General features: G+C 42.8%; 1 protein-coding gene across 1 annotated transcript in view; it reads right to left on the minus strand.

The window, feature by feature from the left end:
• The window catches only part of FAM114A1 (family with sequence similarity 114, member A1), a 100,949-nt gene that overhangs the window by 67,297 nt on the left and 17,782 nt on the right, over positions 1-15,870 (minus strand). The window contains exon 2 of the mRNA XM_006895407.1: positions 14,922-15,009. Coding sequence (XP_006895469.1) covers positions 14,922-15,009 — 88 coding nt within the window. The remainder of the gene's footprint in view (positions 1-14,921; positions 15,010-15,870) is intronic.

The raw sequence follows: 15,870 nt of genomic DNA on the forward strand, positions 1-15,870 counted from the left end.
ATCACCCTGTGTTATGCAGGCTGAGAGCCCAAAACACTGTGTGGTGCTAATTTAGATTTCTAGCTTCATTTTTCTTTTTGAAACCACTCTGGGCTTTGCCCTCAGCCCCCAAATAAGACTATATGAGCTGGCCTGGTACACTGGGGTGCGGGGAGCACAAAGAAGAGTCATACCAGCCCTAAGGTCTCTGCCCCATTGGCTGGGACCACTGCTGCAGCCACATCACAGGTCACCTTCTCCCTCTGCCCACGTATTTCACTCTCTTGCAGGTTCATTCCTGAGAACACAGCCTGGTAATACTCCAGCTCAAAAATTTCTGCCTTTGTCTAAGACTAGGACCCTGATTGACTTCCCTCTTTTTAATGGCTGTCCAGCATTCTACTGTGGGGATTATGCTATATTTGAACTGTTTTCTGAGACAGGTACTTTTGTCATTTTAAGATTTTCATACTTTCCTGTTGAACCCTCTTACCTCCCTTAAGTTTCTCTCTAATACCAACTTTTCACTAAGGTCTATCATCAACATCATCTTTAAAACCTTAACCTCCACTCCCTTCAGCCCACTCCACTCTTTACAAAGCATGTTGTTGTTGTTGTTGTTAGATGCCATTGAGTTGAGTACGACTCATAGTGACCCTATGAACAGCTGGACCTGCACCCTGCCTATGCCGTGCCATCCTCTTCATCTCTGACACACTAGAACCCATTGCTGAACTTACCATATCAATTTATCTCCCCTCCTTCGCTGATGTCTCCTAGCTACATGTTATGAAAGATGACATTTTTGCTGACTTTGCTGCCAAGGAGCACTCTGGCTGCACTTCTGCCCAGACATACCTGTTTTCTTCTTTTGGCAGTGCATGGGGTATGCAGGACTCTTCTCCAGCCCCACAACTCAAAAAGGCCTTCATTCTTCTCCTGTCATCCTTATTCATTGTCCAGTTCTCTGACACATAGCAGGGGATCGAGAAGACGATGTCCTGAATCAGGCACACCATAGTCTTGAAACTTATATTATTGCTCCTCAGCATTCTGCAGAGGCCCTTGGCAGTGGATTTGCCCAATGAAATTCGTCTCCTGATTTCCTGACTGCTGGTACCAAGGGTGTGGATTGTGATCTAAGCAAGATGAAATCATTAACAGCATCAGTCCTCTCCATCTATAATAATGCTAACTATTGGTCTTGTAGTGAGGAACTCTGTTTTCTTAATGTTGCTGCCTCTAAAAACCTGTTCAAGGGTGAGCTAGGGGTCAATTCCAACTCGATGACACACAATACCTACATTATCATTGTTGTTGTTGTTATGTGCCACTGAGCTGCCGGCAAGTCACAGCAACCCTGTGTACAACAGCCCTACACCCTGCTCTATCCTGTGCCAATCTCACTGTCTCCAACACAACCTACCTCCATTACTACAGTCACTAAATCAATCCATCTCATCGACGGCCTTCCTCTCCTGTGCTGTCCCACCAACCTCCCCAGCATGATGTCCCCTCTCCAAGGACTGATCCCGCCTTAGCAACATGTCCAAAGTATGTAAGACAAAGCTTCAGAATCCTTGCCTCCAAAGAACAGCCCAACTTAACCCTCTTTGTTCTCCTAGCAATTCATGGTATATTCCACACTCTTCTCCAGTACCACAGCTCAAAGGCCTCACTTCTTCTATCATCCCTAGTAATTGTCCAACTTTCTGATGCATAGCAAGTAATGGCAAAGACTATGGACTGTACCATTACACAATAATAAGAATAGTGTTTGTTGGCAAAATTGGAAAAATATCTGCAAAAGACTCAAGCAAGACCCACACCTCACTCCATACACAAAAACCAACTCGAGGTGGATCATGGACCTAGGACTAAAACCAAGGACTATAAAATTCATTACAGAAAAGCTAGGAACAACACTAGAAGTCCTAATCCACAACATAAACAGTCTTCCCAGTATCCTGGAAAAGCTACAACCAGGAGAAGATAACATAGATGAATGGGACCTTCTAAGACTCAAATCCCTATGCACATCCAAAAACTTCTCCAGTAGGGTAAAAAGGGAGCCACTGACTGGGAAAAAGTATTCGGTAATAACATATCAGATAAGGGACTTATATCCAGAATTTATTAAATACTTGAGCACCACAACAAGATAAAGGTAAATAATCCAATAGAAAAATGGGCACAGGATATGAACAGGCACTTCACCGAAGACGACATTCAGATGGCTAACAAACACATGAAGAAATGCTCAAAATCCCTAGCCCTAAGAGAGATGCAAATTAAAACAACTATGAGATATCATTTCACCCCAGTCAAAATAGCAAAATTTAACAGAACAGCAAGCAACAAATGCTGGCGAGGTTGTGGAGAAACTGGAACCCTGATTCACTGTTGGTGGGAGTGTAAAATGGTGCAACCCCTGTGGAAAGCAGTATGGCGCTTTCTCAAAAAGTTGCAAATAGACATACCATTTGACCCAGCAATTCCACTACTGGGAATATACCCTGAAGAGACCATAGCTGACATCCAAGCAGATATATGCACACCCATGTTTATTGCAGCTTTGTTCACAATAGCAAGGAGTTGGAAACAACCTAAGTGCCCATCAACAAACGAATGGCTAGAGAAGCTGTGGTATATTCGCACAATGGAATACTATGCTGCATTAAAAAACAAGGAACTCATGCAATATTATTCAAAATGGTTGACTCTGGAGAACATTATGCTGAGTGAAATATCCCAGTCACAAAAGGACAAATATTACATGATGCCACTGTTGTAGAATGGGACTGTCCTTGGGGTTGGGGAGAGACTGAGTAAGATGGGTTCAATAATGTATACTGCACTGAAACAGAGGAGGGAGAGAACCGTCTAAAAGAGAGATGTAACTGGGTATTTCTGTCATCACAGGAGACTAGAGCGAGGGCTGCATGGTGGAGGGGACCTGGGGGAGGGTTTGTAAAACAATGAAAGAATCTTTTCTTTTACTTTTCCATAATTTTTGGACTCATGTACTTAGAACTTGTTAGTCAAATTTGTGTCTTCTAGGTTGCAACACCCCCATGATACATCTTGAAGGATATGTACATGTACAGCCAAGCACAATCAATAAGAGTGCATCTGAATTCCAAAATCAATCTCCATAATAGTCTATGTGTTTCCTACTGCCAAAGGGGCCCTTTAGAGTAGTGAGAGAAGATCTTCACCCTGAAACCCACAGCGTCCCTTTTCAGCAGGAAGTAGCTAAGAGAATACGCCATCCCCTTTTCCTTATGACTCAGGGTGAAGTCTCTCTCAGGGAGGAGTGATAGGGAATGGCAAAGGATACACTGACAAAGAAGATTAATCAGAACTGGCTTTGACAAGCACTGTGGCATTTGGACAAGAACAAACTGGGAGGAGGGTAGAGAGAATAGTGCAACAATGAATGAGTGGAAGCCCAAAATCTCTGTAAATGTTTATGAAAATTAATAAAATATAATTATAGAAAAAAAAAGAATAGTGTTGTTATTATACATAACAACAATCATTATCTGACTCTTTCCATTACATATTGGACTGCTAATCATGCCTCTAGAAACTCTGTGAACTTTGATAAATATTGATAGTTGTAGAGGGGCTTCAGGCCTTTAGTTCACAGGGTCGCTATGAGTCATGAGCGACTCGAAGGCAATCAACAACAACAATCAAAAGGCTAGCAGCTCAAAAGCTTTATCTGCCAAATAGGAGAAAGATGAGCAGTCTCCTCCTGTAAAAACCTACAGCCTCACAAACCAGACAGAGAGAGGGTCGCTACATATCAAAAGCAATTCAATTTGGGTGTTTTGGTCCTTCTTCCACTACCATATAGCTCTGACAGGGCTGGGGCTTTTACTTCTTTGCTCACTGTTGTATCTTAAGTGCCTAAACATGTTTGTGCCTGGTAGATTTACTGAGTAAATTATATACTGGATATATTTATACATGTATTTTAATGAATTTTTTGCAAAGGTTCAAAAGAAACTGCTGGGTTAGAAGATTTATGTATTTAAACATGTGTTTGTTGTTGCTTCTAGCTGCTGTTGACTCCAACCATAGCTTCCCCGTGTTTAACAGAAGGAAACAGTGGCCAGTCTTATGCTATCCTCATGATCACTGTATGCTCAAATTCATTGTCATTGTGTCATTTTGAGAGCCTTCCACTCTATGGGGTTCATTTCCTAGCAGTCTATCAGACAATATTCTGATGTGATTCATGGGCTATCCATTGGCTAGGTTTTGGAGAATGGGAATCCCAGAACACTTGATAGTGCTTATGCAAAACCTATACTTGGACCAGGAGCCAGTTGTCAGAATAGAGCAAGGAAACACTTTATGGTTCAAAAATTGGGAAGGGTGGATGCCAGGGAAGGGATGTGTCCTACCTCCATACCTTTTCAATCTATATGAAGAACAGATTATTTGGGAGGCTGGGCTCTATAAGGAGAAATGTGGCTTCAGAATTGGAGGAAGACTCATCAAAAATCTGCATTATGCAGATGGCATAACTCTATTTGCTGAAACTGAGGAAGACCTGAAGTACTTCCTACAGAAGGTCAAAGACTGCAGCCTTAAATATGGATTGAAGCTCAATATCAATAAAACAAAGATTCTCACCACTGGGCCTATTGGCAGCACCATGATAGATGGTGAAGAAACTGAGTTTGTTAACAGCTTTAGTTTGCTTATACCAGCAGCCAGGAAATTAGAAGACTAACTGCATTGGAAAAGTCTGCTGTCAGAGACCTCGCCAAAGTACTGAAGAGCAACAATGTCAGCCTGAAGACTAAGGTACGCCTGATTCAGGCCATGATCTTTGCAATTACTTGCTATGCATCAGAAAGCTGGACAATGAATAGGGATGAAAGAAGGAGAATTGATGCCTTTGAGCTATGGTGCTGGAGAAGAGTATTGAATACACCATGGATGGCTAGGAGAACAAATAGGTTTGCGCTAGAGAGGGTGAAGCCGGGCTGCTCCTTGGAGGTAAGGATTCTGAAGCTTGATCTGACATACTTTGAACAAGTTGCAAGGAGGGACTAGCCCTTGGAGAGGGACATCATGCTTGGCAGGGTGGTGGGACAGTGCAAGAGAGGAAGATCCTTGATGAGATGGATTGATTCAGTGACTGCGGTAAAGGGGGTAAGTATATCAGAGACAATAAGCTTGACACAGGATACAGCAGGGTGTAGGGCTGTTGTACATAGGGTTGCTATGAGTCACAGGTGACTCAACAGCACATAACAACAACAACAATTTTTGGAAACATATTGCCAGGCCTTTCTTCCTAGTCTTAGTTTGGAAACTCTGCCGAAAGCTGCCCACCAGGAAATGACACTGCGGGTAATTGAAATACCAGTGGCCTAGCTTCGGGCATCACAGCCACACACAAACCATCATAGTACAAAAAACTGAGATTAGTGGTAGACAATTTTGATAGATAATGCTACATGCTTTTCTGAAGATGCACCAATTTATGCTCTCTTTAGGTGAATCTTAGAGAAATATAACAATTTTAAAATGATGACTGTATCTTGGACTTTTCTAATCAATGAGCTCAAGGTAAAAAACATTGTGAGGAGGAGTTATTTAGAAAAACACATGGCTGGTGCTACTTCTGTCCGAAGATAATCACCCTCAGAGCATCAGAAAGAGAAGATTCAACCTTCTTGTGGAACAGTTCTTGTTCCCCACAGTGAGGGGTATTCTCTCTATCAGCACCTTAGTTCAAAGTTGACCAGAAGAAGAACTCAACTGATCATGTCAGTTTAACAGTCAAACAGAAATTTCCCAACTCCAGGGCCTTAGTCAAAGATTGTAAAGACCGTGGGCAAAGTCGTCACATTTGTCCCATCATGTTCTGTTATTGCTGATCCTTGAGAATGTGCACTTCGTCAGCAGTGATGTCACCTTCGAAAAGAAACCCATGCAATATTGATAGCGATTTAATGGTGAAGAACTCTCACGGCAGTGCCAGTTTTGACAAGGTTGACATTCTCTGTAATAAACACAGTCATTACTTCTGACAGTGCTGGTAGAATGATTTCATTAAAATGTGGGGAAGGAAGAGAAGCCTTGGAAATAATGGGGAAGGAGGCATTATGGCAGTCCTGAAGGAGGAAATACACACATCAGATACTTGATACAACTGTCAAAACGAAATTACAAACACACATTCAGATCTTTGGTCGTAGTTAGGAAAAACAAAGTGTTCTTTTCTACCTAGGGAGGGAGCTCTGGTGGGGTGGTCCACAGGGGGGTGCACTGCTAACACAAAGGCAGAACCTCTCTGGGGGATTGCACCCACCAGTGGCTCCTTGAGAGAAAGACAGGCACTCTCCTCCTGTGTGATTTACAGATTCCCAGAAACTCGATGGAGTGTCAGTTATGAGTCCACTCCAACTGAATGACAATGAGTTTGAGTTTTTTATTTTATCTAGACCTTTTTCTTTATTTTACCTTGTTGTTGTTATGTGCTGTCGAGTCGCTTGTGACTCATAGTGACCCTGTGTACAACAGCACTGAACCCTGCTCTCTCCTATGCTAACCTTATTGTCTCTGACACAACTACTCCCATTATCCCAATCCCTGAATCAATCCATCTCATCAAAGGCCATCCTCTCTTGCACTGTCCCTCCACCCTCCGAAGCATGATGTCCCTCTCCAAGGGCCGGTCCCGCCTTACAACATGTCCAAAGTATGTCAGAGAAAACTTCAGAATCCTTGCTTGGTTTCACCCTCTCTGGGACAAATTGCTTCGTTCTCTTAGCAGCCCATGGTATATTCAGACCGATTTGTTTTCTTGTCAGTCCATGGCATGTTCAAGACTCTTCTCCAGGCACCACAGCTCAAAGGCATCAATTCTCTTTCTGTCATCCCTAGTCATTGCCCAGCTCTCTGACACATAGAAAAATTGACTTTAGACTTCAATATACCTGTCTAGGTTTCAGCACTGACTCATTTTTATTACCTGTCTATCATTCTCAGCTTAATAATATATTCTAGGAATGTTTCAGGTTTATAAGATGCTTGCAGGAAATCATATTCTATTCTCATTTCATTATTTTTTAAAAATCAACAACTCTATCTAAGAAGTTGCGCTGCAATTCCAAAAGTACTCGGTTCGAATCCACCAGCTGCTCTGTGGGAGAAGGGTGGGCAGTCTCCTCCTGTGTGATTTTCTGCTTCTGAAACCTGCTGGAGGGTCAGGTATGAGTTAGTTCTGACTCAATGGCCCACAACAATGTGTGTGTGTGTGTGTGTGTGTGTATATATATATAATGTTTTGAAAATTTTCCCTTTCCTGTCTGTTTTCTGCCTTGGCCTAAGGTAAGAACAATTTTTATGAACTTGCCCAAGGGCATGGGTGGCAAGTGATCAAGATTTCTCAGGATGTGATGAGAGTGTGGCTGTGGATGAAACCAATGCAAGAGTTTCTGACCTTTCCAGAAATCACCTTTTGCTGAGGAACCTTTGACTCCACCTAAGCACTGAAAAGGGAACTTGGCTGGGGCAGTCTCTAAGACAGCCGTGCTGCTAGCCCAAAGGTGAGCAACTCATGGCTGGAATCCATCAGCTGCTCCGTGGGAGAAAGATGGGCAGTCTCCTCCTGTGCAATTTACAGCCTTAGCAACCTGCTGGAGGGTCAGCTATGAGTAAGAACCAATTCAGCCACAATTAGAGGAAGATGAAACAAGTTGCCTTTTCTTATTTCTCTTTGATTTTAGAGCTAAAGTTGACGAGGACAAAATGTAAAAATGTGGAGTATCAAAAGGAGAGTCAATTTTCTGTATTTTCCCACTTACTATAAATAGCGTTCCTTTTTTATCCATATTGAACTTGGGCTCAACATATTTGAATAACAAGAAAGAACTTTTGAGGTTTATCAACTTCTAACACACTTTTTCCAATAAAAAAAAACCATCTGAGACGTTAAGTCTATTGCGTAGAAATTTAATGACTACATTGTTAGGTTTAATGGTGCCACTGAGTCATAGGACATTGGCAATTGTGGCCTAGTGGTAAGGAGCTGTACTGCAATCCCAAAGGCACACAGTTTGAGCCCACCAGCTGTTCCATGGGAGAAGGATGGGCCATCTCCTCTGAAAACCCACCAGAGGGTCAGCTATGGGTTGGTCCCAACTAGACGATACAGAACAACAATAATTAAGTCATAGCAAGCCTGGCTCATAGTAACCCCAGGTACAACAGCCCAAACCCTGGCTGATTCAGTGCCAATCTCCTAACTACTGCTCTGCTGGGTGCATGGTTGCAGCCACTGTGCCAAGCCATCTCATAGAGAGACTTCTTCTCTTATGCTAATTGTGTGCTTTATTAGATAGGACATTTTCCTTAAGGACCAACCCCTCCTGATAACAAGTGCAAAGCACGTGAAACAAAGTCTTGCCATCTTTGTCATCTGATTGGCTGCACTGCTTCAAAGGCAGATTTGTTTGTTATTTCAGTAGTTCCACAGCACATCCAATATTCTTCACCAATACCACAGTTCAAAGCATCAATTCATCTTCAGCCTTCCTTGTTTACTGACCAACTTCTACATGCGCAGCTGATGGCAAAAGATGCCATGACGTGGGTCAGGTGCACTTAATCCTCAAAGTGACATCTTGTGACTGGAGAGCATTATGCTGAGTGAACTAACTCAGTCTCATAAAGACGAATACTGTATAAGACCATTATTGTAGAACAAGTATGAGGATCGGGGGATGGGGGGCGCTTAATCATAGGGTCACACAATTTGATGGGTGGAAGGAGAGACTGGTAAAGGAAAGGGGAAAGGTCTGGTGTGAAAAACAATGTATATTCACTTTATGAACTTTGTACATGAATCAATATAAAATAAAATTTAAAAAATAAAATGACAAGGGAGCTCTGGTGGTCTAAAGGCAGGAAGCTGCACTGCAATCTCAGAGGTGCGTGGGTCAAATCCATCAGATGCTCTGCCGGAGGAAGGACAATCTCCTCCTGTACCAGTCAGATCCGATTTGATGGTACACACACACTCATCATCATCATCATCATCATCATCATCATCATCATAATATGACATCTTGCTCTTTGGCACTTTAAGGCACTTTATCCTTTTCTGCAGATTTCCCAGTGAAAGAAATTATCTAACTTCTTGATTGCCACTTCCATAGGTGTTGACTGTTGGTTCAATAAAATTCTGTGACATCTTCAGTCCTTTCTCCATTTATCATGGTGTTGCCTTCTGGTCCAGTTGTGGTGATTTCTGATTCTTTTATATTGACATAGGGAGCTCTGGTGGCATAGCCCATAGTAAATTGTATTGCTACCCTAAAGGTGGCGCCTCTCTGATAGTTCAGATCTATTAGTCGCTCTGCAGGAGGAAGATGGGAAATCTCCTCTGTGATTTACAGCCTCAGAAAACCCGATCTAGGGGTGGAGGTGGTCAGCTCTGCATCTAAGTTTAATGGCAATGACTTGGAGTTTTATGGTGAGATGTAATCCATACTGAAAGCTGTAGTCTCTGAGCCTCATCAGGAAGTGTGTCAAGTCTCCATCATTTTGGGATTGAAAGTCCCTCCTCAATTCATGTCTGTCTAGAACCTCAGGATTTGGCTTTATGTGGAAATAAGTCTTCTGCAACTGCAATTAAGATGAGGTCACACTGGAGTCTAGCGTCTAAATACAGTAACTGGTATCTTCATAAAAGAGGACAGACATAGACACAAAGGCCACGTGAAGATGGAGGCTGAAACTGGAAGGATGTACTTAAAGGTCAAGGAAGACCAGAACTAGCTGGGAGTCCTGAGACACTGGAAGGGGCAAGGAAGGACTCCTCCTTGGACTCTTCAGAAGGACAAGCTGACATTGTGATTTCAGACTTCTGGTCTCCAGATTCTGAGAAAAGAAGGTTCTGTTTTAAAGACACACAAGTTTGTGATAATTTGTTACAGCAATTGTAGGAAACAAATACACATATAGTCTCATGTCATCACGACCTAGTAGTAGAGGCAGGACTGGGTTTCAGGACTTAAGACTCTTACTACAGTGCTTTTCCTAAGAGGATACCACCTGCCTAACTCTGCTCTTCTCCATTTACTCTCCCGCCTATCTTAAGTAGTTCTAACCATCCTAACTGCACTTTCTCAATAGCTTAAGAAGTCTATTTTTAGGGTTCATGGCTCTGTGTTCTGTTAAGGCCTCTGTGCTTTGCACTCTTATCTGCAGTTGGAATTACCTGGGGGGTAACGTGAGCTTTCTGAAAGCAAATCAATTGCAATTGTACGTGTGGTTATTTTCTTTACTTCCCACAGGCAATTTATAAACCTTCAAGGACTTGTCTACTGCTGTGAGTGCCATGCTTCCTGATAAGTTTCTTTGCCCCATGATAATCAACTGTGAATGCTTCAAAATCTTAAGGGTTGATGTGATGCCTCTCCATAATGGAAGCTGCACCTACACTACCTCTCTTCTCTCTAATGGATCACTATCCCCAGATTAGGTCAACGATAATAACAACATAACGACCATTATATGTGGAAGACTTTCCTGGGATAATATATATCCTTTCAAAAATAGACTTCAAATGTCTTGCTAATCTTGGATGTTCCCCATTTCATTTCATGTGGGAAATTAAATTATTGGTTCCAACTCTTCATTCCTTGCTATAGCTTGGCTTTTTGCCTTGTAATTTTGCAGTTACTCCCACATTGGGGGTGTTTTCTCCTCCATTCCTTGACTTTTGGTTTAGCCAGGGGGCTCGGCTCTGTGGGATTATCACCACAATGCTTATCCCTTGGCACCAGCAGCCAGGAAATCGAAAGACAAATTGCATTAGGTAAATCTGCAGTCAGGGACCTTTCCAAAGTACTGAGAAGCAACAATGTCAGTTTAGAGACTAAGGTACACCTGATCCACACCATGGTCTTCACAATTACTTACTATGCATCAGAGAGGTGGACAGTGATTAAGGATGACAGAAGAAGAATTGATGCCTTTGAGTTGTAGTGCTGGAGAAGGGTCTTGAACATAGCATAGACTGCCAAGAAAACAAATAGGTCTCTCTTTGGAGAGAGTAAAATCAAGTTTCTCCTTGGAGGCTAGGATTTTGAAGCTCTGTCTCACATACTTTGGGCATGTGGCCAGGAGGGACCGATCCTTAGAGAAGAACATCATATTCGGAAGGGTAGAGGGAAAGTGCAGGAGAGGAAGACCCTGGATGAGATGGATTGATACAGTAAATGGGGCTATGGGGGTTGGTGTGTTGGCATTTGTGAGATTTGCTAGGACAGGGTAGGCTTCAGAGATGTTGTACATAGGGTCACTATGAGTCACCAGCAACTTGATGGCACATAACAGCAACAACACAATGTTTATCTATGAAGTCTGTTATATGAGGTCTTTTCTCCCACACTTCTGCTTTCACAATAGAGAGAATATTCTGAGAGGAGGCAGCTGTTGCTCCTTTTTCCTGGGTCCCCAATAAATACATGTGGAACAGAGCTCCCTCCACTAAATTCAGGTTCCAAGAATTGACCCAGCCAAAGTGCAGGTGGTGGTTGTTGTTGTTATGTGCCATCGAGTTGCTAAACTCTGCTCTGTCCTGTGCCAATTGTACTGTCTCTGACACACTCATCCTGATTACCCCAGTCACTGAATCAATCCATCTCATAGAGGGCCTTCTCCTCCTGCGCTGTCCCTCCACCCTCCCAAGCATGATGTCCTTCTCCAAGGACCGGTCTCTCCTCACAACATGTCCAAAGTATGTTAGACGGAGCCTCAGAATCCTTGCCTCCAAGGAACCGCCCGGTTTAACCCTTTCCAGGACAAATCTGTTTGTTTTCCTAGCAGTCCATGGTACCCTCAATAGTCTTGTCCAGCACCACAGCTCAAAGGCATCAATACTCCTTCTATCCTCCTTAGTCATTGCCCAACTCTCTGATAAATAACAAGTGATTGCAAAGACCATGGCTTGTATCAGACTCACCTTAGTCTTCAGAGACACGTGCTGATAGTGACTGCTCACTAACAGCTGATGGCTGCTTGTTCGAGGGGCAAATGGCTAGGACTAGAGCGTGGTCTCTAGGTGTGGAGAGTGACTCCAGCTGACAACCAGCCCCAAAAGAGGCACATCTATTATTATTGTCACGACAGGAGTCCAGAATGAAGGCTGCATAAGTGGAGTGGACTTTGGGGGGAGCGGCAGGGGGGCAGAGATCATATAACAATGGAAGAATTTTTCTTTTATTTTTCAAAGAGAAGAGCAAACTGGGTGGTGGTGGGGGGGGCAGGGAGAAAAATGCAACAATGAATGAATGAAAATCCAAAGTCTCTGTAAACGTTCATTGTTGTTGTTTTTGTTAAGTGCTGTGGAGTTGTAGGTGACTCATAGCGACCCTATGGATGAAAGTCCTGGACACCTATATAACTTTTGTCCTTTCTCCAGTTCATAGAGTTTCCAGAGGCAAGCTATTATGAAAGTGGATGCCACTCCTCCTTCCAAAACGTTCATTAAAATTAATAATAAAATGAAAAAAAAAAAGAGGCACATCATACCTGCAACTGCAAAGAGCTGTGTGTGGGCCCAAATGACTCGGGAAGGTGACCTTGAGTCTCAGTCTTCATTTTCACCTGAACAGCCACTGAACAGATGATGGAGCTAAGCCTGATCTCTTTACCCCAAGAAATGGAGAGAAAAGATATATGTGGTTTACAGCAATTTGTTGTGGAAGTAGTTCCTGGGTGCTCAGTTAATGTGTTTGACAGCAAATTGAAAGGCTGCAAGCTTGACTCCACAGATGCATCTCAGAAGACGGGTCCAATGACCTACTCTGCAAAATAAGCCATTGAAAACACTGTGGAGCCCAGAATGCCATCGGCTGACTACAACTCACAGCGTCCTCTGAACAACAAATCTTAACCTTGCCCTGTCCTGTACCATCCTCACAATCCGCACCATGCTCGAGCCCATTGTTGTAGTCATGGTGTCAAACCAGACCCTCAACTAGAGAGGGTCTTCCTCTCTTTTACTGACCCTCGATCTCTCCTAGCAAGTCTTTTCCCAAAAACTAGCCCCTCCTGACAACATGCCCAAAGTATGTGCAATGAAGTTTCACCATCCTCACCTCTAACAAGCACTCTGGTTGCACTTTCTCCAAGACAGACTTGTTTGTTCTTTTAGCATACCATGAGATATTTAATACTTTTCATCAAGATTGAAATTCAGAGGCATCAATAATCAGAGTTGATTTGATAGTTATAGGTTCTGACATTTTAAGGGCAATGCACAAATACGCAATCGAAGAAACCACACCTTCACCGATCATAATTAGGAGATAAAAGTTATTGGCATGATCATATTGGTTTATGGGCAGGACCCCTTCTAGGTTCTTCTTGATCAATTGCTCCATAGAGTTGGCTACCATTGGCCAATTTTAACAGCAGTTGCCAAAGTAACAAGGCACAATGTTTATAATCTTTACAGTGCTTCAGACATGGGGAAAGTTCAGTAACAACACCAAAGAGAAACACAGACTACAGATTAGTATGCTGAATTCAGATCAAGCCAGACCAGTTTAGAGTGGATGTGCCCCTGAAAACACATTTGATTTTTAAGTGGCAGAGTCAGCATCATTCACTGGTTAGACTTGAACCAAGGAATGAAGCCTTGGAGCGCAGCCAGTGCACTGAAACCAGGTCTAAAACTGGGCTGCCTTTGTGCAAAGGTCGGATTACAAGAAGACTCCTGATGAGGTACAGGTGGTAAATTTGCCAGCCAAGATGTCAGTCAGTCGATGGAAAATTCTGTGATGGTCCAACAAGGCCCAAAGTCAAATGAGAAGGAGTAGCTGCTCACTGACAGGAACCAACAGCAACCCCCACCCACTAGGGGGAGAGAAGCTCAAGTGACAAGAGCACTTACAAGCGCTGAATGAGAAGCTTCCATGTAACAGGTGAGATAAAAGGGGATAAGAGCACCTGGAGCTTCTACCACAGGGCAAATGAGTTCTGTGTTTACTGTGAAATGAATGTAGAATTAGGAGTTTAATAAGAAAGTGAATGTCCTGCCTACAATAGAATCTGCTGGAAGACCAAATTCATTACCAACCAAGATGATTTTTCAATATGCAGATGATACAACCTTGTTTGCAGGAAGTAAACAGGACTTGAAGTATTACTGAAGATCAAAGACTGTAGACTTCACTATAGGTTACACCTTGTTGTTGTTATGTGCTGTTGAGTTGCCTGTGATTCATAGCAACCCTATGTACAAAAGCTCTGAACCCTGCTCTGTCCTGTCAATCTCACTGTGTCCGGCACACCTACCCCCATTACCCCAGTCACTGAATCAATCCATCTCATAGAGGGCCTTCCTCTCCTGCGCTGTCCCCTCCACCCTCCCAAGCATGATGTTCCTCTCCAGGAACTGGTCCCTCCTTGCAACATGTCCAAAGTATGTCAGATGAAGCTTCAGAATGCCTTAACAAAAGCCCTCACAATTTGACCAATAGACAGCATTAGGATAAATGGAGAAAAGACCGGCATTATTAAAGATTATATTTCCTTTGGATCCTCAATCATCATCCACGGAGCAGGAGTCAGGAAATCAAACGGTGTCTATTGCATTGAGCAAATGTGCTGCCAAGGATCTCCTTAAAGTGCTGAAGAGGAAGGCGGTCGGTTTCAAATGTGCCTGACCGAGTCATGGTGTTTTCAAATGCTTCAAATGTTTGTGAAAGTTGAATTGATTTTTTTAGAGCACAGAATTTATCAGGATGATGATAAATACTTTGCATTAAATAAAAAGTTTGCCCTTATTACTTCACAGGCTAATGTTCAACTTTATCGGCCATATCACATTATTAGGAATGTCATATCCTATTAGGATTCAGGATTTCACCCATTTAAATGCAACAAATACTGCTTACCTACTGTGGCAGATGCTGATGAGAGCAGAGATTTGCCCCAGGAACCCCAGCCTGCCCATCCCCCTCCATGCTGAGGGGCCTCAACAGCCTGTGGAAAAACAGATTAGGCACAAGGTCAGCGATTTAGTTCAACCCTGAAAGGAAAAAGCACTCATTGGTTTGAAACAATGAAAAGGGGGGGGGATTCCCAACAACCATATCTCACTGATTTTATAGTTTACAGCAGCAATAAAGGCATATCCTAACACACACCACCCTGTGTATTTAGAGCCCAAACTACTGGGTGGTGGCATGGGTTGAAGTAAGCAAAAGCATTTACTATATCCCAATTCTCCAATTTTCTGGTTCCAAATTCTCCCGTTTTTGTGGCAACCACACATAAAAACACAAGGACAAAGGCCATGGGAAGGGGGAAGGTAAGAAAGACCTATCATTTTGTTGTTGTTATGCACCAGCGAGGAAGTTAGTTCTGAGTTATGGTAGCCTTATAGGGGACAGCAGGACTGTATCATAGGGTCTTCTAGGCAGAGGAGTTCCTGGTGAGTTCACACCACTGAAGTGACTAGCAGTGAATACAGAGTTCCAATCTTTTCACAACCTCACCAGCATTTGTTGTTTGCTGACCTGTTGAATTTTGCTATTGTTGTTGGGGTGAAATGATATCTCATAACTATTTTGATTTACATCTCTCTGACCAGAAGAGATTTTGAACATTTCTTCATGTGTTTGCTTGCCACCTGAATGTCTTGTTTGGTGAAGTGTTTATTCATATCCTGTGCCTATTTTCTGATTGGGTTGTTTACCTTTGAAATGTGTAAGGAGTTAGAGTCAGAAAATCAAAAGGGCTGAACTCACTCAGCATTTCTTAAGCTCAAGGAACTGAAGAACAAATTCAAACCTAGAGTTGCTATAATCAAGGATGCTGTAGGCAGAATATTAAATGATCCAG

This window comes from Elephantulus edwardii, unplaced genomic scaffold (genome assembly GCF_000299155.1).
Source record: "Elephantulus edwardii isolate Elephantulus edwardi_28Jun2011 unplaced genomic scaffold, EleEdw1.0 scaffold00167, whole genome shotgun sequence".
Taxonomy (NCBI): domain Eukaryota; kingdom Metazoa; phylum Chordata; class Mammalia; order Macroscelidea; family Macroscelididae; genus Elephantulus; species Elephantulus edwardii.